The sequence below is a fragment of the Anopheles arabiensis genome, chromosome 2 (genome assembly GCF_016920715.1).
Source record: "Anopheles arabiensis isolate DONGOLA chromosome 2, AaraD3, whole genome shotgun sequence".
In the NCBI taxonomy this organism is placed as follows: Eukaryota; Metazoa; Arthropoda; class Insecta; order Diptera; family Culicidae; genus Anopheles; species Anopheles arabiensis.
In genome coordinates, this window is record NC_053517.1 from 34,482,342 (window position 1) to 34,507,029 (window position 24,688).

The 24,688-nt window shown below is 50.4% G+C and overlaps 6 protein-coding genes and 2 non-coding genes across 10 annotated transcripts in view; 4 read left to right on the plus strand and 4 right to left on the minus strand.

Moving 5' to 3' along the window:
- Nucleotides 1-1,005, plus strand: part of LOC120896085 (disheveled-associated activator of morphogenesis 1) — a 57,786-nt gene extending 56,781 nt beyond the window's left edge. Inside the window, exon 10 of the mRNA XM_040299923.1 lies at nucleotides 600-1,005. Within this exon, the coding sequence (XP_040155857.1) occupies nucleotides 600-685 (86 nt within the window). The 3' untranslated portion in view covers nucleotides 686-1,005. The remainder of the gene's footprint in view (nucleotides 1-599) is intronic.
- LOC120896087 (poly(A) RNA polymerase, mitochondrial) lies at nucleotides 493-3,257 on the minus strand. Its single transcript, XM_040299937.1, has 2 exons — nucleotides 2,966-3,257; nucleotides 493-2,889 (listed from the first exon to the last, which is right to left on the minus strand). Exons 1-2 carry the CDS (start codon nucleotides 3,099-3,101, stop codon nucleotides 1,121-1,123), a joined length of 1,905 nt encoding a protein of 634 aa, XP_040155871.1. The 5' UTR covers nucleotides 3,102-3,257; the 3' UTR covers nucleotides 493-1,120.
- Nucleotides 3,258-3,553: 296 nt separating this feature from the next.
- Nucleotides 3,554-9,294, plus strand: LOC120903823 (ESF1 homolog). 2 transcript variants are annotated; one of them, XR_005739661.1, is made up of 3 exons: nucleotides 3,554-4,420; nucleotides 4,493-7,762; nucleotides 7,858-9,294. XR_005739661.1 is itself a non-coding variant. In XM_040313467.1 (2 exons), exons 1-2 carry the CDS (start codon nucleotides 3,668-3,670, stop codon nucleotides 6,086-6,088), a joined length of 2,349 nt encoding a protein of 782 aa, XP_040169401.1. In that variant the 5' UTR covers nucleotides 3,554-3,667; the 3' UTR covers nucleotides 6,089-9,294. The 2 variants fall into 2 exon arrangements, 1 of the variants encoding a protein (XP_040169401.1); XM_040313467.1 differs by having other exon boundaries at nucleotides 4,493-9,294.
- LOC120903834 (deoxyribonuclease-2-alpha) lies at nucleotides 6,418-7,719 on the minus strand. The gene is made up of 2 exons (XM_040313482.1): nucleotides 7,567-7,719; nucleotides 6,418-7,493 (listed from the first exon to the last, which is right to left on the minus strand). The coding sequence occupies exons 1-2, from the start codon at nucleotides 7,692-7,694 to the stop codon at nucleotides 6,461-6,463; spliced, it is 1,161 nt and encodes a 386-aa protein (XP_040169416.1). The 5' UTR covers nucleotides 7,695-7,719; the 3' UTR covers nucleotides 6,418-6,460.
- On the minus strand, nucleotides 9,251-18,044 carry LOC120903813 (mitochondrial proton/calcium exchanger protein). Of its 2 annotated transcripts, none has more exons than XM_040313443.1 (6): nucleotides 17,473-18,044; nucleotides 11,448-13,294; nucleotides 11,127-11,372; nucleotides 10,954-11,058; nucleotides 10,616-10,873; nucleotides 9,251-10,162 (listed from the first exon to the last, which is right to left on the minus strand). In XM_040313443.1, exons 1-6 carry the CDS (start codon nucleotides 17,537-17,539, stop codon nucleotides 9,965-9,967), a joined length of 2,721 nt encoding a protein of 906 aa, XP_040169377.1. In that variant the 5' UTR covers nucleotides 17,540-18,044; the 3' UTR covers nucleotides 9,251-9,964. The 2 variants fall into 2 exon arrangements, with proteins under 2 accessions (XP_040169377.1, XP_040169386.1); XM_040313452.1 differs by lacking the exon at nucleotides 17,473-18,044 and adding an exon at nucleotides 13,488-14,007.
- A 1,811-nt stretch (nucleotides 18,045-19,855) lies between these two features.
- Nucleotides 19,856-22,655, minus strand: LOC120896596. The gene is made up of 3 exons (XM_040300814.1): nucleotides 22,145-22,655; nucleotides 20,966-21,323; nucleotides 19,856-20,875 (listed from the first exon to the last, which is right to left on the minus strand). Exons 1-3 carry the CDS (start codon nucleotides 22,432-22,434, stop codon nucleotides 19,973-19,975), a joined length of 1,551 nt encoding a protein of 516 aa, XP_040156748.1. The 5' UTR covers nucleotides 22,435-22,655; the 3' UTR covers nucleotides 19,856-19,972.
- Nucleotides 21,498-21,570, plus strand: Trnak-uuu. Its single transcript has one exon. It is a non-coding gene; the product is annotated as a tRNA-Lys (tRNA).
- A 1,934-nt stretch (nucleotides 22,656-24,589) lies between the features above and the next one.
- On the plus strand, nucleotides 24,590-24,663 carry Trnan-guu. Its single transcript has one exon. It is a non-coding gene; the product is annotated as a tRNA-Asn (tRNA).
- Nucleotides 24,664-24,688: the final 25 nt, after the last annotated feature.

Sequence of the window (24,688 nt, forward strand, 5' to 3'; positions counted from 1 at the left end):
TTAGTTCTGATAGTGATCGTTTTAGTGTGAGTGTCTGTGTGTTTCGTGCGTCCTTAAAAACGTCCTTCAGGACGATCGCCGACGATGTTTGTTAGTAGTACGAGAGTTAGAATCTATTTTCCTTTTTTTTTTTCTTTTTGCTGCTCGATCGATCGGAGTGTTTCCTTTCCTAGCCTTTAGTCAGCGCTAGTAGATATATATAATGCGTGCTTGCGGGTGGCGTTTAGATAGACAACTGACCACCTAGCATCCTGCCACCATATGCTGGATGCTTCTGGGTGGCTATGAATTCGGTTCGGCACAAGCATGATCACCCATTCATTCACATCATTCACATTCTGTACATACGTATAATCCCGATTAGTTGTAGCGCATATTAATGACTAAAAACTAGTTCGTTTTAGTAGCAATGGCGGGAGGGTGTAAAACATGGGGAGGGAAAATTGACGAAACACAACCGAGAAACACGACCCACTTTTTGAATATTTTTTCTCTCTCCAAAACTTTGGAGTAACACGCTTTCGATGGCACGTTCATGTTTTGTGTCCTTTTTGTATATGTGTGCGCACACACGCAATGTGCACATATTTGTGGTTTAGGTTGCTTCACCATCCAGAAAAGGGCGACAATGATCTCCTCCTCCTCGGTGGATAGCTTCGAACGTAAAGCGACAAACATTTGTTAGCTGCGTATGTGTGTGTTGGATGACGCGGAAAAGAGGAAGCAAGCGTGAACATGAGGGTACGATTACGAAAATGTACGCAAACAACTCCGAAAGACGCAGAAAAGGGGCGGGAAATGTGTTGAGTGGAAATGGCCCACGTGGAAAGTGATGCTCTGGAATTCGCTCCCTCTTCACGCACACACACACGCGGTTTGTGGTGGTAGGTGGACACGTTAATTTTTCTAGTGATTGTGTGATGTTGGATCGATCGATGTGCACGTGAAACACGTTTTGCTCGAGTACGAAAAACTTGTATGAAATAAAGAAATCAAACTTAAAAAGACGTATTTTCTTCTCATCTGGATTTCCGCTAACTCGTTAGTGTGTCGTCACTCACTTTTATTAACCTTCCCCGCAAATCAACCTAACTCTTCTCGCCCCGACGCCCCTCCCCTATCACCGCCGTTTCGTGTTTCGCTTTAGCTTTACGCCCGTGCCTTCCATCGGGGAAGATGTCCTCGGTTCTACGCCGCCCGTTCGATTGCTGCTACCACCACCACCTCCCGCTCCCAGCTTGTGCAGTTCCGCCTTTGTCGCGCGCTGTATGGCCGCCACCTGGCTCTTAACGGCCGGGTTGCGATACTGTGTCGGTGCGTCCGCCGGCACCTCATCGAAGATGTCCTTCACATTCAGCAGCCGTTTGGTGAAGAACATCTGCGGCGTAATGCGCTCCTGCTGCTTCGGACCGAACAGGCTCACGAGACCCCACGGTTCGGTCGGTGCGCCCGTTTCCTTCCCGTGCGTTTCCAGCAGCCACACCGCATTGCGTACCTGCATCCGAAACAGCTCCGTCTCCTCGAGATTAACGTTCTTGCTCACGTTCAGCACCGTTTCCAGCGGGTTCACGATGTACATCGGGCTGTGGTCGGGTTTCAGTATAGTGGAGCCGAGGTTGAGACTGATTGCGCGCTGGCTGAAGTCAAACTGTGAGTAAAACTCGAAAAACTGCACCAACAGCTGCTCGAGCGTCGCCTCGTTCTCGCTACGGAACGAACCGTAGATGGAAGGATTTTTAAGGAACGTGTAGGCCCATTCGGTTTCACCCTCGCCGAACCGCGTGACCGGTGCGCTGGTTTGCGGTGGGCAGCTGGCACTGAGCTGAATCAGTCGGTTGATCGACGGTAGCACGGGGCGGGCCAGCTGCTGCAGAAAGTACATGACCAGCATGGTGAGCGAAAAGTTGGTAATCCAGTAGCCGGGCGTTTGATTCGTCAGCCCGACCGACTGTGCCCAGCGGCGAACGCAGAACGTGAGCGGACGGACCCGGGCGTCCAGCTGGCCGAACAGGTACAGCAGCTCGGACATGTACACGCCCGCCGTATTGTTCATGGTGAGGTCAATCTCCAGGTCCAAATGCTCGTGGTGGTACTTGACGATCGGCACCCGGGCCTTCAGTATCCGGCGCACACTGTTCACGCCCGGTAGAAACAGTTGCAGCACGTCACCGATCGATTCCAGCTGCCGCTGTACCTGCGTCCGCTCGTTCGGGTTGGTTGCTTTGGTGTGATACACGAGCCGCGAGTTTCGATCCGGCGGCTCCCCGGACCGGGAGTCCAGATCCATTATCACGTCCAGGTCGCAGCCCATCCGACCGTACCCGTTGACGGAGGAACCGAACGGATGCGCCACTGCCTGGGGGAACATTCCCTGCAGGGAAGATTCTAACTGTCGCACGGCTAGGAAGCGCAACCGTTTGCCGAGATCGTTCAACTTCGTAACGCGGTGCAGAACGGTCACCTGGTCGTCGATGCTTTCCGCTGCCGTCAGGAGCCCATTCAGTTCCGCCTCCTGTATCGGCTGGGTACCATCGATCAGGGCAAGCGACCGTTTCGGTTCCTCCTGGGCAATCAGCTTCGGTTTGGGGCCGGTGCGGAACCAGAGAAAAATTGACCGGGCCCGGACACCCGGTCGCTCGGTACTGAACACACCGGACTGCATGGCCGCATCCGCCTCGGCGGACGAGCCGAACTCGAGCAGTATATAATGGCAATCGCCATCCCCGTCGCCATCTACCCGGTAGTGGTGCGAGCTTTGGATTGTGCCAAACTGTGAGCAGTAGTGGTACAGCTCGTTGTACGATCGTTCCGAGCTCACCTGCACCAGTATGCTTTTTCTCGCTTCCGCACGGCGCGTGGAAAGCATTGTGTCGAACGTTCGCACATTGGCTACAACATATAAAAACAAACGAAAAATTAATGTGCAACTCTCCCTGTATATGCTTTGTATCCACGCTTGCATTACCACTGCAATGCCGTATCGGCCAGCATAAGGGTGATCGTTGTTGCCTCCCGGTCGGTGGCACTAGTATCTGCCGGATGTGACCATACCCGATGAGCGCTCGTTTGGAACGAGCTGTAGTGCGGTATATGTGAAGCATGGTGGCAGTGCTGGGCGGTTGATCGGCACTCTGGCTAAGAATCGGCCAACCGGCGAGCTAAAACCCTTATTTACACACTAAATTTTGCGAAACAACACAACTTTTCTGTTACATGATGTGTGTGTGTGTTTTCAACGACTTCTGTCAGAGCTGTCTGTTCCAATACAATCCACTGTCAGTGGTGGTGTTTTTAGGTTAGAAAACCCAACATTGCACTCCAAGTGGGGAGCACAGACATTCAAACGATAGTTTACCAACAATTCGATGCGATATTAATTCATAGTACATGCAATAACCATTATTTCATTATTACGCAACATATATCAGCTAAGAATATTTAAATAATAGAAGAAAATCATTTGATTTCTTAAACCCAGTTTTACAGTGTACCAGCATTGGGTTAGTTTTTTCACTGGGTTTTATTTACGTGCTCTGAACACTTCTGTCAAACCCGTCCATGCCGTATTGTTTACATTCGCGTTGCAGCAGCGTTTCTCGCGGTGACAATCATATGAAACCAGTGCATTTTATCATTCCTACCTAATTCGGTTCGTTTGTTAATCGCGATGAAGGACGCAAAGAAAAAATCCGGCCCCGCCGGCAAAGGTAAGGGTGATAAAACAGCTAAAAAACAAGCAAACAGCTCGACCCAGCAATCCAACGGCAACGGTAATGCGCCGAAGATGTGGGACGACGACCGGTTCGCCCATTTGATCAACAACCCGCGCTACCATGGCATGCCAAAGTCGAAGAAAACGGTCAAAATCGATAGCCGCTTCAAGGCCATGTTCGACGATGAGCGATTCAATCAGAAGGCCACGATGGATAAGTACGGCCGGAAGATTAAGAAAACGGACTCGGACTTGATGCGCAAGTTTTACCATCTCGATTCGGATGAGGAGAACGAAGAGGAAGCGGCCCGCGAGCGGGAACGGGAGGAGCGGGCGATGGAGGGTCGGGCCGGATCGGAATCGGATGAAGGAGCCGAAGGGTTGCAGCTAACGAAGGAGGAAAAGAAAGCGGGCCTGTCTGGCAAGGTGAAGGACCGGCTAAAGGATTTGGAGGTGGATTTTGCGCGTGGAGAAGGGTTGCTGGAATCTTCCTCGGACGACGACGATTCGGACGGTGATGAGGAGGAGGGACAGGATGTGTTCATTGAACACGTGTGGGGCGAGCTGGATGCGGAAGCGGAGCGCACGGAAGAATCCACCAGACGGTTGGCCGTCTGCCATATGGACTGGGACCGTATCCGGGCGGTGGATGTAATGGTGCTGCTGAGCTCATTTCTTCCCCCGGGTTCGGCCATCAAGAGTGTAACGGTAAGAATATGCACGGGGGGAAATTTATACACAAGAGAAATTTGTTGATTTTTTTTTCCGAATTTATCGTAGATTTACCCTTCGGAATATGGCAAACAGCGCATGAAGGAAGAGGAGGAACGTGGCCCGCAGGAGTTGACTGTCCGCACGATTGAAAACTCGGACGAAGAGGAGGAGGATGAAGAGGTACAAAAAGAACGGTTGCGCGAATATCAGCTTAATCGGCTAAAATATTACTATGCCGTCGTGGAGTGCGATTCGGTCGCAACGGCCGATAAGATCTACAAGGAGTGCGACGGCATCGAGTACGAAAGTACGGCCAACAAGCTAGACCTGCGTTTCATTCCAGACGATATGGAGTTTGACGATGCGCCGAAGGATCGCTGTACCGAGCTGCCGGAGGTGGGCAAGTACGTGCCGCGTATCTTCGGCACGGCCGCACTGCACCAGTCGAAGGTGGAGCTGACGTGGGACGAGAACGATCTCGACCGGAAGGAGTTCAACGAGAAGCTGCGGGACGGCAAGTGGGCAGATCTGCCCGAGGCCGAGCTGAAGAAGTATGTGGTGTGCTCGAGCAGCGACGAGGAGGGCGAAGATGAGGATGGTATGGGCAGTAGAAAATCCAAGCGTCCGGTCGTGCGAGTCGGACCCGCCGACAGTGACAGTGATTCTGGGGATGAGGAGAATGGCGACGGTACCGACTCGGACGGTGAACCGAAGGGAAGCCGTAAGGAGAAAATGATCGCAAAGTATCGTGCCCTGCTGAACGACATCAAAGAACAGGAGAGGGAGCAGGAAGAAGACAAGGTCGGCTTGGAGTTCAGCTGGAAGGTGAACGGGAAGGAGGAGGATGAAGAAAACAACGATCAGTCCGATGCCGAATCGGACGATGAACCCGCCAAGCCACCCAAGAACGATGTGAATCCGTTCGAGAAGATTCTGCAAAAGAAGAAGGAGAAAAACAAGCGTCGAAAGGAGCTGAAGAAGCGCCGGAAGCGCGGCGAACTGGATGGTTCGGGCGCGGAAGCCACCGAGGACGACAGCTCCGAGGACGATCTGCCGCACGGTGTCGATCTAAACGATCCATTCTTTGCGAGCGCTTTCGACGAGAAAGAGTTCGGCGTGGGTAAAAAGAAGCAGAAATCGAAACAGAAGGAGCGCGAAGCGATCAAGCGAGCCAAGGAGGAGGAGGAACGGGAGGCGGAGGAAAACGAACGGCGCCGGGCGGAGCTGGAGCTAATGCTGGACGATGGCGAGGACAATCGGGCACACTTTAATCTGCGCGCCATTCAGGAGCGTGAAATCGATCTACGCACGGTGTCGAAGTCCAAGCGGCGCGCCCTGCTGAAGAAGAGCCGGCGGGAGATCGAGGAGCAGCGAAATCGGAAGGCGGCAGCGGACGATTTTGAGGTGAACACGGAGGATCCCCGGTTCAGTGCGATCTACTCGAAGCCTGACTTCAGTATCGATCCGACGAATCCGGCGTTTAAGAAGACGAAAGCGATGGAGCGGCTGATCGAGACGAAGCTGCGCAAGCGCCAGCTGGCGGAGAACGATGTGAGGGAGGAGAATGGGAAGGTGGTGCAGCCGGTTGAGAAGGTGGCAAAGCGGGACGTCTCCACGACCATGCTGGTGAAGAGTATCAAGCGAAAGATAGGAAAGGCGTAATCAGGCAGGATTTAGTTGGGAACAGTTGGTGTTTGCATTTGTTCTAATAAATTCATTAAATAATAGATAAAGAAATGAGTTTGTTAGTGTTTTTGGAACCATAGACCGACATTAATTTACAATTATTGGGTATTAGTTTACGTACCTTTGTTCAAGCATGGCTGGAGTACGAGTCCTGTCGATTGTTGCTAGGGGATACTTTTATCCATGGCACACTACACTACAAGCAAGAGGCAAGCATGCAAGCAACTAAGATTCTACAGCACTTAAACAAACTAACACACTACTGCTACTTATGCTACACTACTGAGAGGCACTTTAAAACACGCTTACATATTAAAACACTTCCGTATATTTCTCCTACACAACGTACTACACTCGTTTCTTTCCCTTCGGACACGGTTCGACCTCATCGATCATGCCGCGATACAGTTCGGCCACCAGCTTCGACGACTGGCATACACTGCCACCACCACGCCGCTTCTGGTGCTCCTGCCTGTTAATGTCCCCGACACAAATCCATTCTTTCGCATCCTTCACTCCACCATCACCATCCGCACCACCTACTGCCCACTTCGAGTGATCTTTCAGCGTGGAAAACCGATCCTCCCGCCCAACAGACACTTCACGCACATTCAGCACACTATGCCTGCGCCGTCCGCCATCCGATGAGCAGTCACTCGGCAGATTGCCACTGCCGTGTTGCCAGCTTTCCACCATCAACCCCACATCCAGTGCCGGCGCAATCCAGTCCGCGTACAGCTCCTTCCCAAAGTGGCGACTTTTCGCGAACGTCACAAACTCAACACCGGCCTGGGATTGGATCGTCTGGGCGCTGTAAAACGGTGGCGACTTATCGACCGGTGCCATCTGGGCGGCACGCTGTAGTGTAGGAAAGCGGGCCGCCAATGCCGCTGGAACGCTCTTCGAATACACCGTCACCTCGTTGAACAGCAGCTGCCTAGCAACGGTTTCCATCTGCGTTGCGTTCAGCGAAATGCACAGGAAGCTTTGCCCGTACATCATGCCGGTGTGCGGGTAGCCGTAATCGGCCCCAATTGCCGGTGGAAATTTTGGGACGGAGTGAATCAACCAATAGCCTGCGGTACCGTCCGTACTGACGACACCCTTCGTGTGGCCACGCTCCATGTCGACCGGTGCGTTCGCGGGTTCATCGTTGTACATGATCGTGAAGACGGTGGACGGATGCCGGATGGAGGGTGTAATCGTGCGGCCGGGTGCACTTTCGGACTGGTTCACGCTGTACTGGGCAGTGTGCCATTGTAGCGGTGATCCTTTGGTGTGCTTTCCACCGACATCCTTCGACGATACAAACGTGTACCGCAACCCGTTGGTCGGGGAGTCACGCTCGGAAGACTCCTTCGGCAGCTTGTACAGGTAATACCTAGCGCGAAGAGGAAGAAGAAGGACATTAAAAAAGGAAGCAACACGAATTGAAAACGGAAGCATATATTTACCAATCAACCAATTCGCCCGTTTCCAAACGACAACCAAGGACATCGTCGGGCGGGGCAGAAGATTGACCGTAAGTGATCTTGGCCACTAGTAACACACCACCGAGACACAGCCACAAACGGAGCATCATTTCAGAAGAGCGTTCTTCCGCATCAAGTTAGCAAACAAAACTGCAGCAAGCGTCGCTTTTTGTTGCAGGTAAAGGATAAACTACACTGCGTCAAGCAAAATGCTGTACAGGTGAAGCGATTTGTTTATCCTTTTCTCTCTTTCACGCTTTCTCTATCTCGCAGCGATCACGCAGATGCCTATCGATTTTGAGTGATAAACAGAATGCAAATTGATCGAATTCTTTTAATGAAGTAAAAAATGAATTAAAAATAGAAAATATCGAGCAAATCTCTATTTAAAATGCTAATGCTATTTATATGTAATCTAGAGCAAGAATAAAAAAAAAGATCGTTACATACAATAATATCATGCAAAATCGTGGGCGGAATCAAGACCCAGTCCAAGAAGGTCAAGGTCAGCAACAGAGGCATTGGGCAAATCCGTGTAAAGTAATGGTGTATTCAGAATGGAGATAACAGCAAGATTGCTTGCCTGGGATATTCACCTTTACTTGATAAAGAACTGACGTGGGAATAGGACTAAATAAATGCAAAAACAAAGGTCGATATTGTAAGAAGGACAATAACTCATATTTTATGTATGAATTCCACTAAATTTCCTACACTATTTCCTGACATTTACTACTGGGTATGGTTTGTTTACTGGAACTGGAGATTTATTGGTTCGATCCCCAGACCAAGCCCAAATATCGTTCCGAATCCTAATCCGGAACAGTTCCAGGTACAGTTTTTTAAAATAAATGAGACCAGGAGCTATTTCTGGATCGAAATGGGATCTTGATCGGTTCCACGACCGGTATGGGTTCAGTATCAGGGCTAGGTCCTTTATGGGTTTACTTTCAGTTCCACGACTGATATGGATCCATGGGTAGTTCCAGGACCGGTATGGATTTAGTGTCAGTTCCAACTCCGGTATGGATTCAGTATCAGTTTCAGGACCTGTATGGGTTCAGGATAGGTTCTAGGACCAGTATGAGTTTCTAGGACCGGTATGGGTTCATGATCGGTTAGAGGGCAGGTATGGGTTCATGATAGGTTCCTGGATCGGTGTGGGTTCATGATAGGTTCTAGGGCCGGTATGGGTTCAGTATCAGTTCCAACACCATAATGTGTTCATGACATGTTCCAGGACCGGTATGAACAGTGTTGGTTCCTGGAACGTTTTGGGTTCAGCATCGGTTTCTGGACCTGGATAGGTTCAGTTGCGGTCCTGAAGGCAGTTCTTTAACCAGAAAAAAGTGATGTATTGGTGTCAGGACCAGTATGGGTTTGGTTTTGGTTTTAGGTCTCTTAAGAGGTGGTCATAAGTAACTTATTTTAATTGGTTTTCGAGACTTTTGTTGTCGTCCTACTCTTTACACTAAAAGGAATCTTTGAAATTTATTTGCGTAGCCCTGGCCAAATAAACTATATTAACAAAGTCGTCTCATGCATAAGAAGACAACCTCCACATGAGCATCACGCCGGCACCCTGTAGTCAAGCAAAATTAAATAGAAATTAAACACATATTTCGGATAGTCTCAAATAAAAACGACAAATCAAATTACAACGAAATAGTCACCATTAACATTTCTAATAAATTATCCATTTTTATTGTACATTTTGACTTATTTATGCGATCGGGTCGTTTGTTACAACGGTAAATTTGTTTTGGGTTTTGCTTCCGCACTCGGCTTTGTTGCATTTCCTACAGCACCAGCATTTGTGAGATGGATCCACCATACACACGTTTACAAAATTGTAATGTTTGGGGTATCGTCGTCGTCGTCTTCGTCATCGAGGTTGCCTTCGGTGTTAAGTTTTAAACCGTGTCTGCTGCAGACACTTTCAGCGACCTTCTGTAGGGCCACGAGAGGGAAAATGAAGAGGATCGAGGAAGCAGTAAAAAAAGGAAATGTATGCAGTAGTGCAGCTTGCTTTACAACAGGCAACAGGATTCTCTAAGCCTTGGGTAAACAGGTAGCTTCCGTAGTTGCTACAAGGCAGGAGCGTGTAAAGGAATTGCACTTCAACCTCTCACTGGGACGTGTGCACTTTTGCTTGATTTTCCTACAGGGAGGAGGGGGAAATGTTGGTTCGTGCTTGCCACTTTTCGTTGGACTCCTTTCGTTTGCTCTGTGTAACCGAAGGTCGCTTCTTTTGAAGAAGCTTTTTTTTTAAAGAAAACAATGTTCTTAACCGTTTGCTACAACCGCAAACGCAGCACAGCCCTGACGGAGTTACAATTAGCTCTAAAACTTTGCGGTTGTGTTGCGCTATTTGTTCGCTTCAAACCATTTTGTTCTTCGGTGGCCCCCCACCGGTGCTGCTCGCTTCTGCCCGGACCGCTGGACGATGTTGTGTCGGTGGCGGTACTACCTCCGCTGCCGCTGTGCCTGGTGCTCCATTAATACTGGCATTTTTCTTACGCTCCTCCACCACCTTTTGCAGTGCGTCCGCGTCGATAATCGCTGTACCGTCGTCGAGCTGCTGGGTGCGAGTAGAGGAGAGAAGGAATTCACCCAATGAAACAGGATGTGGACATCAGGGACCGCACATGCAAACATGCACACAACACACACACAGACAGGCAGACAGACAGACAGACGCCCGGTATGAAGCGCGAACCCTTAACCGGGCAAAGGGGGAAAATGAATGCGGGGCGTTTGCGTCTTAATGAAGGAAAGCTTAAGATCGTACGATCACAGGCAGCGTCACAACAGTCCTACTGATAGCGTCTCGTCAGCCTATTCAACACCGGCTCCCACCAACGGCAACGGAAACAAGAGGGGCAGAGAAGCATTGCGCACCTCAACGATCCGTGCCTCATTTCGGCGGCACTCCCGTCGACGAGGTAGGTGCTGGTGGTGGTGGTGGCGGGGATGATGAAGTCGATGAAGACGGTGACGGAGGTAGCTGGCGCATTGCATCAGAACTGACCTGCTTCGTCGGGTCCGTGGGGCTTGGCGGTGGCGCCAGCGAGCTTAGATCCGTAGCCTTATCCGTAAGCTCGAGCAGCTTTTCCTTCTCCTTTTCCTTCTGCTCCTTTTGCTTCTCTTTGGCTTCCAGGCTCTTGGTGAGCGCTTTCTCGATCTTGTCTTCCGCCTCCAGCTCCTCCTCCTTGTCCAGCAGATCGATCAGCTCGTCCACCTGTTTCGCGTTCAGCTTCACGTTCTCCTTGCCGATCGTTTCGATAACCTGATGGTGGGGCAAAAAATGGAAGATTATTAATAGCTGGAACGCTTACTCATTTTCAAACTGGCAGCTACGACACCTACCTTCAACACGTCCTCCACCTTAATCTGGCCATCCTGATCGTCATCAATTTTGCCGAGAATCTTAGAAATTTGATCTAACCGCGAATCGTCCGTGACGTTCTGGATCTGTAATTGGAGAAATTGTAATGTAGTTCTCCCTTCCCAGGTATATAACAGTTTCGCTTTCCCCTTACCTTCTTGATGGCCGACATTAGCTCGTCTATCCGCACCAGCTCCTCGTCGGCTGCCGGCGGTTTCTGCACCTCTTCGCTCTGCTCGGCCGCGTGCACCTTCTCCTTCAGCTGCTTCTCCTTGCGCTCCAGCTCCGTCAGCACCGTGTCCATGCGGTTGATCATCGAATTGACCTTCTTGAACAGCAGTTTCGCGGCACGCGATTCCTTCACCTGTACCTCTTCCTGATTGCTGGCAGCAGTGACAACCTGAAACCCCGATTCGTGTCAATTTATTTCCTTCACTTTTATGTGCTCTTCCCACCCCCACTGCACCACACTTACCTCCTGTAGCTCCTGCACATCCTCCTGATAGTCGGCAATCTCTTCCTTCAGGTCCCGGATCTCCTCCTTCTCCACCAGCAGCGACTTTTTGTCCTTGCTCAGCGTGCCCAGCGCATCGCCCAGCACCTCCAGATCTTTGCTCGAAATCTCCTCCACCGTGTGCGGCTGCGGAGGGATCTTGTCCAGCACGATCGTCGTTGCCGGTGCCGGGGCAAAGATAATCTCCGGCTGCTCCGGCACGACCGCACCCGGCTCGACCGTCTTGCCATCGGCCGTCAGGACCGGAGCGCCGTCGACCAGCTCCTGCTGCTCCTTTTGCTTTTCCTTCTCCTCCTCGCGCTCCTCCTTAATCTTGCGTTCCTCCTCCTTGATCACCTCGATCTTCGTCTTGTTGTCGATCTTACCCTCCCGCTCCCCGATGGCCGCCTTCGTGACAGTCGCCACCGAGTCGGGCAGGGACGAGATCGTCGCCTTCAGCTTATCGCCCGTGGTAATGTTCTCCGGCAGCACGAGCGCCCGGGACAGTAGCAGCAGCGACGGTGGCACCTTCTCGTTCAGGCTCAGATTGATCCACTCCTGCAGCTGCGACTTGAGCCGCTCCTCCGAGGCACCGTACGCACGCATACCGCGCGCCCGGCAGGCGGCCTGCAGCTCGGACAGGTTTAGCGACGCGATGCCCTCCTTCTGGATCGTGCGATCGTCCGCCGCCAGGTTGCGCAGCTTCAGGCGCAGCTGGAACCGCAGCAAGTTCGATGTGCCGATCGGTGACACCTCCAGCACGCGGCACAGCGCCTGCAGCTGCTGGCGGTTGAGCGAGTCGAGCGTAATTTCGTCCTCGAACAGTTTGGAAAACTTCAGTATCTCCTCGTTCGAGATGGTAAAGTTCTCCGTCGTCCGGATGCGGGTAAAGAACTCGCTAAAGTCCTTGGCCGCCTGCGACCGGTGCTCCTTGTTCTGGACCGCCATGTCGTCGAGCGTCTTCTGCAGGAACTTGGCCATCTCGATCTTCACCTTGAGGTTCTGCTTGATCTTGTCCTCCCGCTCGGTCGCGGTCTGGAAGGTGGAGGGCAGCATGCCCGGGAACAGCTTGATCGCGAGCGGCAGCAGCAGCTCCATAAACGGCACGATGATAAACACCGAGAACGGCACGAGCCGGAACAGATCGGAGGTCGTCCGGATGAGCAGCTTGTGCTCGCGGCGCGTCAACGTTTTCCCATTAAGTACGCGCCACAGCAGCTTCCGGCTAATGTTGATGTCGATGAACAGCAACCGAAAGCCGTGGTAGTAGTGCACCAGCTCGGCCCATATGCGCTGCTTCAGGGTTTTCTTCACAACCGGGGCGGCCGCGACAACGGCGGCCGCTGGTGGTGAGGTTTGCGATTGTGCGTCCGCGCTGGCACCGGTACTGGCACCGACCGGGGCGTTCGCTGCGCTCGCACCAAGGTCGGCAAGTACTTTCGACGTTGCTGCGGTCGGTGCTGCAGCAGCTCCGTTCGGTACGCCATTGGCGAGCTGCTGCTGTTGTTGCTGCTGCTGTTCTTTTTCTTTCTTTTTTAACGTTTGTACCGTGACTTCAACCTTGGACGACGGTTGATCGCCAAGCCAGCTAGTGGTATAAATGCATCTGATGCTCGGCGGACCCGGTAGCACTGTTCCACACCTGTACCCGAGCGCATCGAGCAGCGGCACACCGCCATCCTGCCGGACTCCGCCGGCCGGTGTCCAGGTTCTGCTGCCGGTGCTTCCGCTGAAGATCGTGTGCGGCTGCAGCAAGCTGTCGTACTGTGCGCTGATAAGCCCGATGGGTCGTTTCGTGCGATAGCTGACGAATCGTACCCGCACGTTGGCTGAAAGAAGAAATTAAATTTAATTATTAGAAGAGAAAAATCACAAAGAACAATATGATAAAAGATCATACATAAAAAATAAATAAAATTTAATAGAAAATTGCACCAAACTCAGGCTCAATGTCAGCTGATCCGATCGGCTTATCAAAGCCCTCTTTGCCGTGTTTATAATTCAAATAATTCAACACATTACCAAGATGCACCGGTACGGCAAAGTGACCCAAAACCAGCAGCGCCATCATTGCAGCCTCGCTCGGTTTGCAAAACCGCCACTACCAAAGCAAACACTCAAATCCGCCTTCGATCCAGATAAGATTGGATTGGTTCGGTTCGATTTGCTGATTTGCCGCACGTTTGGTAGTTTGATCCCCGAAGCACAACACATCCACACCGTCCACGGGGACTCACTAAGCACAGGTGAAAGTCCGAGCAAGAGCCACTGACGTCTTAACCTTCCTTGCTTAACCTTTGTGTCTGTTACCGTGAACTTCCTTGCTCTCGTTCGGTTTCGTTCGAAAGCGTTCCAAACAAAGGGAAAGATATTTTGAATTCGTTTTGGAAAGCAAGATTCCAGCACGCAGGTGTAATCTTCTCTCAATTCAACTGATCTTCCCTTGGTGCGGTAACACTATTTTTGCATATTGCTCTCGCGAAAGCGCCCCTACACCCGACGCGATTGATCGATCTTGACTGGGCGGTAGTGAGGATCGTGCCTGGCTACGCGGACCCTTTTTCGAGCCGTCGCTGCTGCCGTCGGTACGCCAACGGCTCTAGACAGTTGGACGACTTGGTCAGCGACCGGCCAGCGACGACTGTAGACACACACACACACACACACACACACGTATCGCGTTTATTTATAAGCCATGTTGGTATATGTTGTCAGGTCCTCATCGCCGTAACTGGTCAGAGCGGTTTGGTGGGAAGGAGAGAAGGAGAACTTTGAATCGGATATAGCTTGGGAAAATTAAGAGAATATGTGCAAGGCATACCTGTAAGTACACCAACACACACATACACACACACACTGATCTTTCCTTTTGTGTTTTTTTAATACTGTTTATGGATTTATTAATATGTTTTTACCTTTATGAAGAGACTTTTTTTTTGCCCGTGAAGCAAAACCAATCTCAAACAAGCTAAAATTATCCCCAGCCGGGATTGGTGTGACATTATTACGTTGCCTTTGTCAACCAAACCACGTTATCGCCGATATCTGCCACTGTCGGTCTTGCACTTAGATAAGAATTCAAAGACAAGGCCAGCAACGGGGCTGTGTGTTAATCGATTCTCAAAAACGCAACTAATGAGTGGAGTATTACAGAAACTTTCAGCTAAAAAAACGCGACACAACCACATTTCACGATCGCTTCCATTATAAGTAGCGTGTGAAAAATAAAGCAAATACGTTGGACGACGCTACCAAAACAGATGTGCGTCACCCGCGAGGCGGCATCATCTTTAACTCCCATTCCGGTCCACTTCTGTGTCCCGTTTTTGTAGACTATTTGCCGTTGTACTGCTGGGCCTTTCCATTTTCTGCCATCCCAAATTAACGTGCCATCAGGTTGTCAGTCAAATATGCTTGGTCCTGGTGTGGCCGGCACTTTGGTACGCCTAATGAAACCAAGACCAACCTTATATAGGTCAACAGTTCAACGTACTCGGTGCGCGAAAAGTAACACAATCGCGATCGTGCAGCAAGTGAAGAATTGTACGAACCGCAAGACACGATCAATGAATCGCCCTATAAAGAAAGCACATGGCAGGCACCATGTGCTTTCGCAACAACAAAAATCAGCACACATTGTGACACATCTTTGCGCTCACCCTCCCCAATCGAAGGTCAGGGATGATCGTTATGCTTGTAGGCTCGTGGGTTTGATTGGTCGCGATTTTACCCTCCTTTCTGGTGAACGATCAGCGCCCTCGTGTGCGGTAGGGAATGGAGCAGAACGTGCTGCTAGCACTGCAGCACGCAAGTGCGCATGTGTACGGGAGCCAAGTGGGAAGATAGCACGCGCCAACATCGTGCAAGAAGGGGCACACAAAATAAAAAAAGAAAAACGAGTCACCACTCCCGAGCCGCAAACACTTGCAACAGCTGATCGAGCGAACGATCGAGGGAATGTGTGTTGCTTGGGAAATTTCGCTCCGTGTGTGTGCGTGGGTATTGTGGGGAGGGTAAAATGATCCCGACCGTCGCAAGATGATGCTGTGCGCGCAAGAGAGCGCGCAAACACAGAAACTGCAAGTGGTTGCGACGCTGGGGCGCAGCAAAAAGAAAAGAAAAAAAACCCGGCCCCAATGGGATGACCCCCCACCCTCGTGGGGAATGCATGTATTGGTGCAAACGTGCCCAGTGGGGCCGATGTTTTACTTCTATCGCGATTAGAAAAGCGGGCACAACTCACAGATGATTGTCCCAGCCCCCCGACGAAGGGGGTTCTCGTTTGCACACACTCACACAAATTGCAATACGATGAGAGAGAAGCAACACAAAAAAACGGGCAAGATTAACAGGGAAGAAAGCATATGCTTGTGTGTGTGTGCATTTTGCAACGCCAAAGCGCAGCGGAAGAAAGAAACCATCATCAGCTGTTGATCATGATGATCGCCCGAATCAGTATGTATTGAAACCAGAACGGCTCTTTAAGCGGGAACCGCTTTTTTACCATTTCAATTGGCAAACGGTTGATTGATTGCTGCAAAGCGGGCCATGGTTTTTTCTTCGAGTTTGCCTTTTTTCTCTTCCTCCCGGTCCCCGCTTCAAGTGTGTTGGCTGGCATCCGCTCAACCATGGCAACACACGGGCAAAGATCAACGATGATTTGTTGTCTAAGAATACTTTGACTGTAATGTGTGTGTCATTTCAGATACATTCAAGCTTAGTGAGAAAAGAAAAGCCCTGCAAAATAGAAACAAATTCATTGTTGTGCTTTGTATAATTCAATTGATAATACTTTGTACCATTCAGTTAAGTAGCACAAAGGCATAAGCATTTGTGTGATGTTTTAACATTACCATTCATCATCGTGTTTTCCCTCACTATAATACACTGGCCACTGGTTTGTTCATTATCAATCAATCCGCAAGCATGAAACAAAGAGCAAACACACCCGTTACCAGCCACCTCCCGCTTACGGCCACGGCCATGGTCAACAATCCGGTTGGTGCTAGTGTTGCCGTTACGACCCCACCGGTCGCTCATTGGTATTGGTATCTCCTTGTAACGGGCATTTGCTTCTTCACGGTTTCCGCGATCATACGATCCCCCGCTAAAAAAGGCACAGATTCACGCCTTGTGTGCTGAACTTGCACTTAAACCGGTTTTTCTTCGGTCGCAAAGTTTTCCTGCTTCTCTTACTATCCCACTTTCCGCTGTGTTGTTGTTTCGAGGCCCACTTAGATGATGTTGCTTGTTTACTTTCCATGAGTAATCAAATCGCTCCAATCGAGCAGCTCCACGCTGGAGCAGCATTGCATCATCCAAATTCTTTTGATGACCCGCGGAACGGATTTCGGAAGGGATTTGGCAAGGTGAATCGAACATGATGGAATTTTGCATACTTTGCGTACAATAATTCGACCACGAGCATCCACGATCCACGTTGACACGTGTGGGATGAGGTGGGCAAAGTACATCCTGCCGTTCGCTGGGCGTTAGAAGGTGTAGTAGCGATTTACGCCAAGAACGCACCCCGAAACTTATGAACTTGACCGACTAGAGCCGCACACTCCCACAGCTGACGAAGCGCGGGGGGATGTGTATGTATGTGTGTGGTGGGCACGAGAGTGTGTGTGATTAACGCACTTGGGTTATTTTCGGTCGCGTCACTACTATCTATCGCTAGGGTCCGCGCGCGCACCCGCCCATGAAAACCTTCCCTCTTTCGGGCGACACCGATACCGAAGGGTGCTGCCACACGTGCCTCGTCACACACGCGTCAAAGGGCACCCCCGACCGGATGAGCGAAATGCGTCCAATTTTGTGCGTTGTTTCATTACGTAAACTTGTGCACGGGTTTAGAATGAGCCCGCACCGGTTATCTGCCAACATCGCGCCATGCTGCGGCCACATGGAGCACATTGTGGCGTTGTGTAGTGCGCCACAGCCGAAAAGGACCACAGACAAGGGAACGGGAGGCAGGGGAAGTTTATGCCGGACGACTACTTACGATGAACGTTGCGATAGCAGCGGTTCATGCCGAACAGCTGACTCTGGTTCCTTAGCAGCACACTCATCGTCACTCTCTACGCAGGATGCGCAATTTTTCCTCCAAATAAAAGTAAAACACTCTCAGCAGGAACAAAATACAACACTATTCACACACTTCGCCCTTCGGCACGGTTCCACACACGCACAAAACACGACGCACGATGGCTACCTTGAAATGCGACTCCGTAAATTTGGTACTCCCGCTGGTCGATTCGCAAACTCAAAAGCGGGGTAAGAGATGATTCTGACTCGGTAGAGCTTATTATTGCAACACCGCACGGGTAAGATTTCGATTTCCCAAATTCGGAACACAGCAGACCAACCCGCCCCGCTGGGACCGGTGTTTTGGGACACTTGGTTCAGTGCAGTCGTTGCTGCCGCTGGGTGGCGCCGCTTTCAACGATCCGTATTTTCGACGTCGAGACACTGTTCACCGTGGAGAGGGGAAATTTCCATCTCCAAAGTATCATCCGATACGGACCTTTGCTAAAAACCTGCTGCTGTATGCTGCCAAAGGGAGTGTGTGAAGGAAAAAAAAACAACAAAAGTAAAGAAATTGCCCTTTGACAATCAGCTCTGTTTGACAGCTGGGGTGCGTTGGCCGATTTACAACGGTGGTTCGAGTGCTCCCGACTGTGCGACTCGTTTGTCGGTGCACAGAAACGCTTGCCGTGTGGGGTTGGCGGTTGAGAATTTGAAAACATATGGTATAAATTTGTTCCGTGCAGATATGACCACGTGAGAGCAGATATGTTGATTGTTTTTATTGGCAAACAAAATGGGCAACAGCCCTGATGGGGACCGCTTTCCAGTCATCTGCTTGTAACGTCTTGTCGCGAAATCTATTCAAAAGACTTGGCCCAATTCCTTCTGACTTCGGCAGCAGCACAACAAGCATTGGCGCAGACGACGAGGTGCCCCCACCATCTCTGGATGAGATTGCCAGCGCCATTTAGCAGCTTAAGAGCAATAAACCGAGTGCTTCAAGATAGAGCCCGAGAGGCTTACCGTCGGAATGCATCAGAATTGCAATTCTTAATGTCACCTGTAAGATCCTGTCACAGATCCTGTTCTGCAGACTTACGCCCCTAGCTACAAATTTTGTCGGCAGCTACCAAGCTGGGTTTTTTGGAGGCAAATCCACTACCAAATTTTAACTCTACGGCAGATCCTCCAGAAGTGCCGAGAGCCCCAGACGTGTGAGGCGTACACCCGACTCAAACGCGAAGCAGCAAGAATTGGATTGAGAATCATTGCGATGAAGACGAAGTACCTGCTTGCCGAAGACTCAGATCATCTGGGAAGCAATGTATTAGTTGACGGCGTCAATTTTGAGGTAGTAAAGGAGTTCTGCTATCTCGGGACGGTCGTTAATTCGCTGAGATCCAGAAAACTTCGAGCCCGCACGAAATGTGATATATATTGCACATTGATTCGCCCGGTGGTCCTCTATGGGCCAGTGGCGGATTAAGGGTATCGGGGGCCTTAGGCGGTAAGACGAGTTGAGGCCCCATGGAAATGGTGTTTTAGAGGGGGGGCTAGTACTGGAACTGAACTTGCTGTAGGAAGATGGATCAGCTACGCATCCACTGGACCATCGTTGGCGGTGTGTTCGAGCATGGAGCGTGGAGGAGAAGGATGAACCACGAACTTGCTGAGCTGTACGGCGAATCGAGCATCCTGACGGTGGCGAAGGCTGGTAGGATACGATGGCTGGGGCATGTCATGAGGATGCCGGACTCATGCCCCACCAAGAAGGGCCAGGGATCGAGCATCCTGGAGAATGAATGTGGACCGGGCCATGTCACGACGACGTGCTCTATCGTGAGCAGGCAAACAAGAGAGAGAGAGATAGAGAGAGAGAGAGAGAGAGAGAGAGAGAGAGAGAGAGAGAGAGAGAGAAAGAGAGAGAGAGATTGTGTGTGAGAGTGAGATAGAAAGAGATAGAGAGAGAGAGAGAGAGAGAGAGAAAGAGAAATTTACGTTGCCACAATTCAGATTAAGCTGGTTCCTGGAAAATTCATTCTTCCTGGAAAGCTGAACTGGCCGTTGAAGTTGAACTGAGCGTAATGAAACGTGTACACATCGCATCAATTCAGATGGATTATGCACGAGTGTTACGAGCAGCTAGATGCCATACTTTTATCCCCACCAGAAAGATCAGCCACGTAAGGGAGGTCATCGAGCTTAGTGTGAGGTGGAACAGGAGAGATCTCAGAGATCTTCATGCAGGCAAAAAACGGGCAGTTGCAGCCTTGAACTGGGTATTATGAAGTTCTCATATCTTAACCATATTGCTCGTCTATAAATGGACCCAGATTATGATGATAAAACACGTCTGATATGTATCTCTTAACGCCATTGCCACTCAAATACGTTTATTTCAACTGCATTAAACCTACCTACTCTACGAGTACTTATATACAGATATATTTAAAGTCTACCCAAACATTAACTGTCTAGTTCGAGCTCCCGGAAATTGGCTGTCTACCGGCCGCAGGCGGTATTGCCCGCCCGAACGTCCAGTTAAGCCACGGAATCAAACGGGCGTAGTGTTTCTTTATCTGCGATCGTCGATTGTTGCGGGTCGGATCCACTTTCGGGGGCAATCGACGCCGGTTCCACGCGTCGTACCGGTTGGAGACGGATATCTCGGCCACCTCATCGTACTGGCCACCCCGGCCGGTTAGGTTGTACCGCTGCAGACGTTCAAACAGCCGCTGCTCCTTGCGATCGTACAGTACCGAGCTGGCGTTCAGTATCATTCCCAACTCCTGCGTCGACCAGTCTGTGCCTCCGATACGGATTTTATCCTCCCGCGCGGAAGTCCCATTTGTACCATCTGGCTCCGAAGAAACGGGAGTGGATGTGCTTGAGTTCACCGCCGCCGGCGGTAGTGACAGCTCTTCTACGTTTGTTTCCTCCTTCGTCGGATGCTGCCAATGATCCTCACTGTCGTGGGCCGTGTTCAGCACAATGTACTCGTGTAGCTTGTAGTCACCGCCGGTGGTGGTGTTGCCGGTATCGTTCACTGCCGGCGGCACGTGAATGTGCAGCACTGGTAGTATGATGCGCAGCGACATATTAACTTCCGGCTCGGTGAGGCTTAGATTGGCAAACGGATCGCTATCGGCCTTGTACTCATCCACCGTTCTACCGTTCCCATCGGTATCACTTTCATCGTCATCATCCTCCTCCTCGCTGTACGCTCGCACACCACCGTCGTGATCTTCCTCCTCCTCGGCGGGGTTGGAAAACTCGTCCGACGCATCGTCGTACGGTTTGGCGTCTTTCGTAGGGTCCGCTTTAACGTCCGACAGCTTCTCACCATCCGTCAGCGTAGAGTTGAGAAAGTTCTCCAACTTGGGTCCAAAGAAGCAAAAACGTAAATTATTAACAAATCGCCTTCATGTAGAAAACCCCCTTGAGACACCCCCCCTTCCCGAACCTACCTCACATTTGCCACACGGACGATCGTAAAAGGTGGACAGTACGGCCGCCTTTACGTACGCGTACTGTATCAGGCTCCAGGGCGGCTGTATGATGTACGACACCCGCGAGCAACGATCGATCACGTACACCTGGAACTCCCGCAGGCCAAACAGCGCAAACGTCCGGTTCTCGTTCAGGCGGTTCGGGTACGTGGTAAGATTGTATTCGCCCGCCAGCGTTTGGACGGCGGTGAGGAAGGTTGCAAAATCGTACTCCTCCAGCTCGTACGGTACACGGTGCAGTGAAGCACTGAGCAGAAACCGTACGTCGTTCCGGTACTCCGGCTGGCTGTGGAACGCCTGATATAGGTTGTAGTAGCTAGGCGAAGGGAGCAAAGAGAAGCAACAGGTGAGGTAGTGATAGAAGAAGGTTGCGAGTGTTTGTAAAAGGGTTTTGCATGATGGGGCACATCTTCACTGGGGGATGAAATGTATTCTTAGAAAAATCTCAGCATCTGAACTCGGATGGAAACGGACCCCTCCCTCTCCAGGAGCCCGGATAGCTCAGTCGGTAGAGCGTTGGACTTTTAATCCAACGGTCTGGGGTTCAAGTCCCCATTCGGGCGTGGGAAAAGTTCCTTTTTTATTTAAGTTTGCCGTAATTATCGGTAAGAAGCGGCTCAAGGCGCGAATAGTTTTGGTTTAATAAAACTCTACCGGAAGCGTTCAGTCATGTTCTGTTAACAACAGATAGTGGTGTAATTCTCTTCAAAGTTTGTCAAAATGATTTTTCTGATTTTTTGCTTCATCAAACATCCAAATGCATGTTATTCAATAATCCCCAAAATATGTCACAAGCACCACATATTAGATTTTGTCACATATATCTCACTTTTGTAAAGGATTTCACTTTATTATGAAAATGCTCAAATATCAAGCATTTCAACACTAATCACACATGGATAATTGGTTGTAAAACTTCAATTAATATACAATCATACTAAATGAGCTTAAAACATACAAAATTTACACCACACCAAGCCAGCTATCGTGCTATGTCGACTATGTCGACCACTTGCCTACACGTGCTCCGTGCACTATCACTACCGATCGAACTGTAGATTTCCACAAGGAACAGCCTTACACTATGTGCAGCAAACACCACGAACTATACACATCCGCACACACACACACACTTACTACTTGATCTGCTCCCGGTAGTCGATCTTGTTGTAGAAGATTGGATCCCGATCGGCAAAGATGCGCGGCGTTTGCACCGGTTTCGGCGGCGCCACATTGTACAGGACCGTGATTTTACCGAAAAAATCATCCGCCCCGTCAGCACCGAACTCGCGCACCAGCACTGGCCGATCCAGCATGCTGCACGTTTCCAACTCTTCGCTGATGCTCATCTCCTGCGCTATGGCCGCCGATCCACAGCACAAGATCAGCAGTCCCACGATCGCTTGGGATCGATCGATCAGCAACATTGTCGTGTGTGCTGGGGAAAACAAACTTAAATCCCACTTCTAAGAACTGCAACTGCAAGTATCACTCCCTGCCACACACATACGGCAGAGTAAAGCACTGTTTCTGTACGCTCGACAACACAACGTGCGCGATCCAATCGATCACTCGCTCGATCTGCAACTGAACGAGCGGCTCTGGAACTGGAGCGCGCGAACGTGTACTTCTCGCGCGTGTGGTGGCCAAAGAGGTATAATAGCATTGCGTCTGCGTCGCCACAACTCCCTCTTCTTCATTGGTGTTTTGGGTAGAGGTGTGGGGTAGGAGGAGATGGACCTTTCTCGCTCACGCACCCACAATCTTAGAGGATGCACACAAGGCGCGCCAGCGCGCTTAGACGGCTGGACACGGCGAATGGTTCCCTGCGTGTGCCGGCTTCTCCTCTTCTATGCGCATCGTTAAATCCCTAACGTGCCGTTTGCGAAGGGGGAGAGACATAGGGAAGGTGTGTATGTGTGGTATCTGATTTCTTTCCACTGGAATTTCCTGCGAAGCCGCCTATACGTGCGGGAGAAGGGAGCGAAGGTTTAGAACGGATCAGGTTACGCATCTGCAGCAACCACGTGTAGCGCTTGCGCGCGGGCGCTCGCGCTCGCGGAAGTATTTACGGCCGAATGGAATGACAACAGGGGGAGGATTTGTTGAGGTTGTTGATGGTTGGTCTTCTCCGTGGTCACACAACACCGGCATCCAATATATTTGTGTGTGCGTTATAAAAAGAATAAGAAACGGGGGTTTTCCTGGATTTTCGTGCTAAACAGCACTCGCAGTTCTCTGCACAAAACGGCGCAATACTTCAGTTGTTTTCGGTGCTGTGGAAATGGACTTTTCGTGAACAATCGTTCTTCTCCGAGGGTCGTAATCATCTTTGACCTCCGCCGGCCTGTGCCGTCTCTGTAATTGCAACGAATATGAGCCTCCAAAATTATCCTCTTTAATGAGAGAGCGCGGAAAACCGTGTTGTTGTGCCCTTATTTTCGACCCCTGTCCACTGTCTGTCTCTCTGCAGCCGAACGAATGAATGAAGTGTGTTTATGCAAGCGCCCAAGATGCTGCTGCATCGCGCGACGACAAATGCGCCGCAAGTACCATTGTTTTTCCACTCGCTTACCCCGATTCTCAGCGGAGATGAGTGCAGAAGGAAAACAAAACTATTAGCAACGAGAAAAGACACCCCCGGCAGCATCACCTGGCGGCTCACTCCCACACTCTGTGTGTTGTTACCTTTTGCACGGTGGTGTTGCACCATTTCAGTGGACGCAAGGGGGAGTACGATTGTATGTAAGTGCATCGTGCGAGTGCATTACCCTCAAACCCCACTCCACGCACAAGCGGGCGCTCTCGCTCTCTCGCTCTCGATCATTTGCCGTTATTAGTTCATGGAAAAAGTCAATTCGAACGATTAAAAACATTGCCGGGGTTTGCAGTGGTGGTGGGGTTGAAGACAGTTGGTGACGACCACCAATTGCTCTACGATTGGCTCATATGTGGACACGATGCTGCACTTGGGTCTATTTGCGAAGTAGGTTTCTCATATTGTTTTGCGTCGCACGAGTCTTTAATACCCTTGACTGGTGGAGAGGTGGAAGAAACTACGTGATCTAAAGAGCGTAGGAAACGAGGAGCAGGAGGAAATTGAGCCTAGTAAAACCGGACGAACTAATCATTTCCGCTAACGTAAACACTCACGTCTGAAATTGATAGAAAAGTCCTACCGGGAGATGCGATTGAATGCAAATCGAAAAAAAACCTTCTTTATCGGGGCCTCTTTATCGAACTTTGCGAAGCTGTGCCAGTAACATAGCTTCTTTTATCGACTTAGAAATTATTGGAAATTTTTAATTGCGACCGTACCGTTAGCACTCTCCACGATACCGCAAGCTTGCTGTAAACCCTGTTATGCTTCTGTTTTGAGTGTGTTATACGTGAACTGAAGCATTCGTTACACCGGATGATATTCATTAATATGGTATTCTTCGATAAATTACTTGATTATGCGGAAGTTATGATTTTAAACATAATTTTGAAACAAATATTTTAATATTTCTGCAACGTGTGATTGTCAGTTCAAGCGCGCAGCTGTAATTATATAGGGCTTTGAGCGCCTCCTCACACATCGCCTTCGTGGCGCAATCGGTTAGCGCGTTCGGCTGTTAACCGAAAGGTTGGTGGTTCGAGTCCACCCGGGGGCGGCGAAACTTTTTTTCTGATATACCC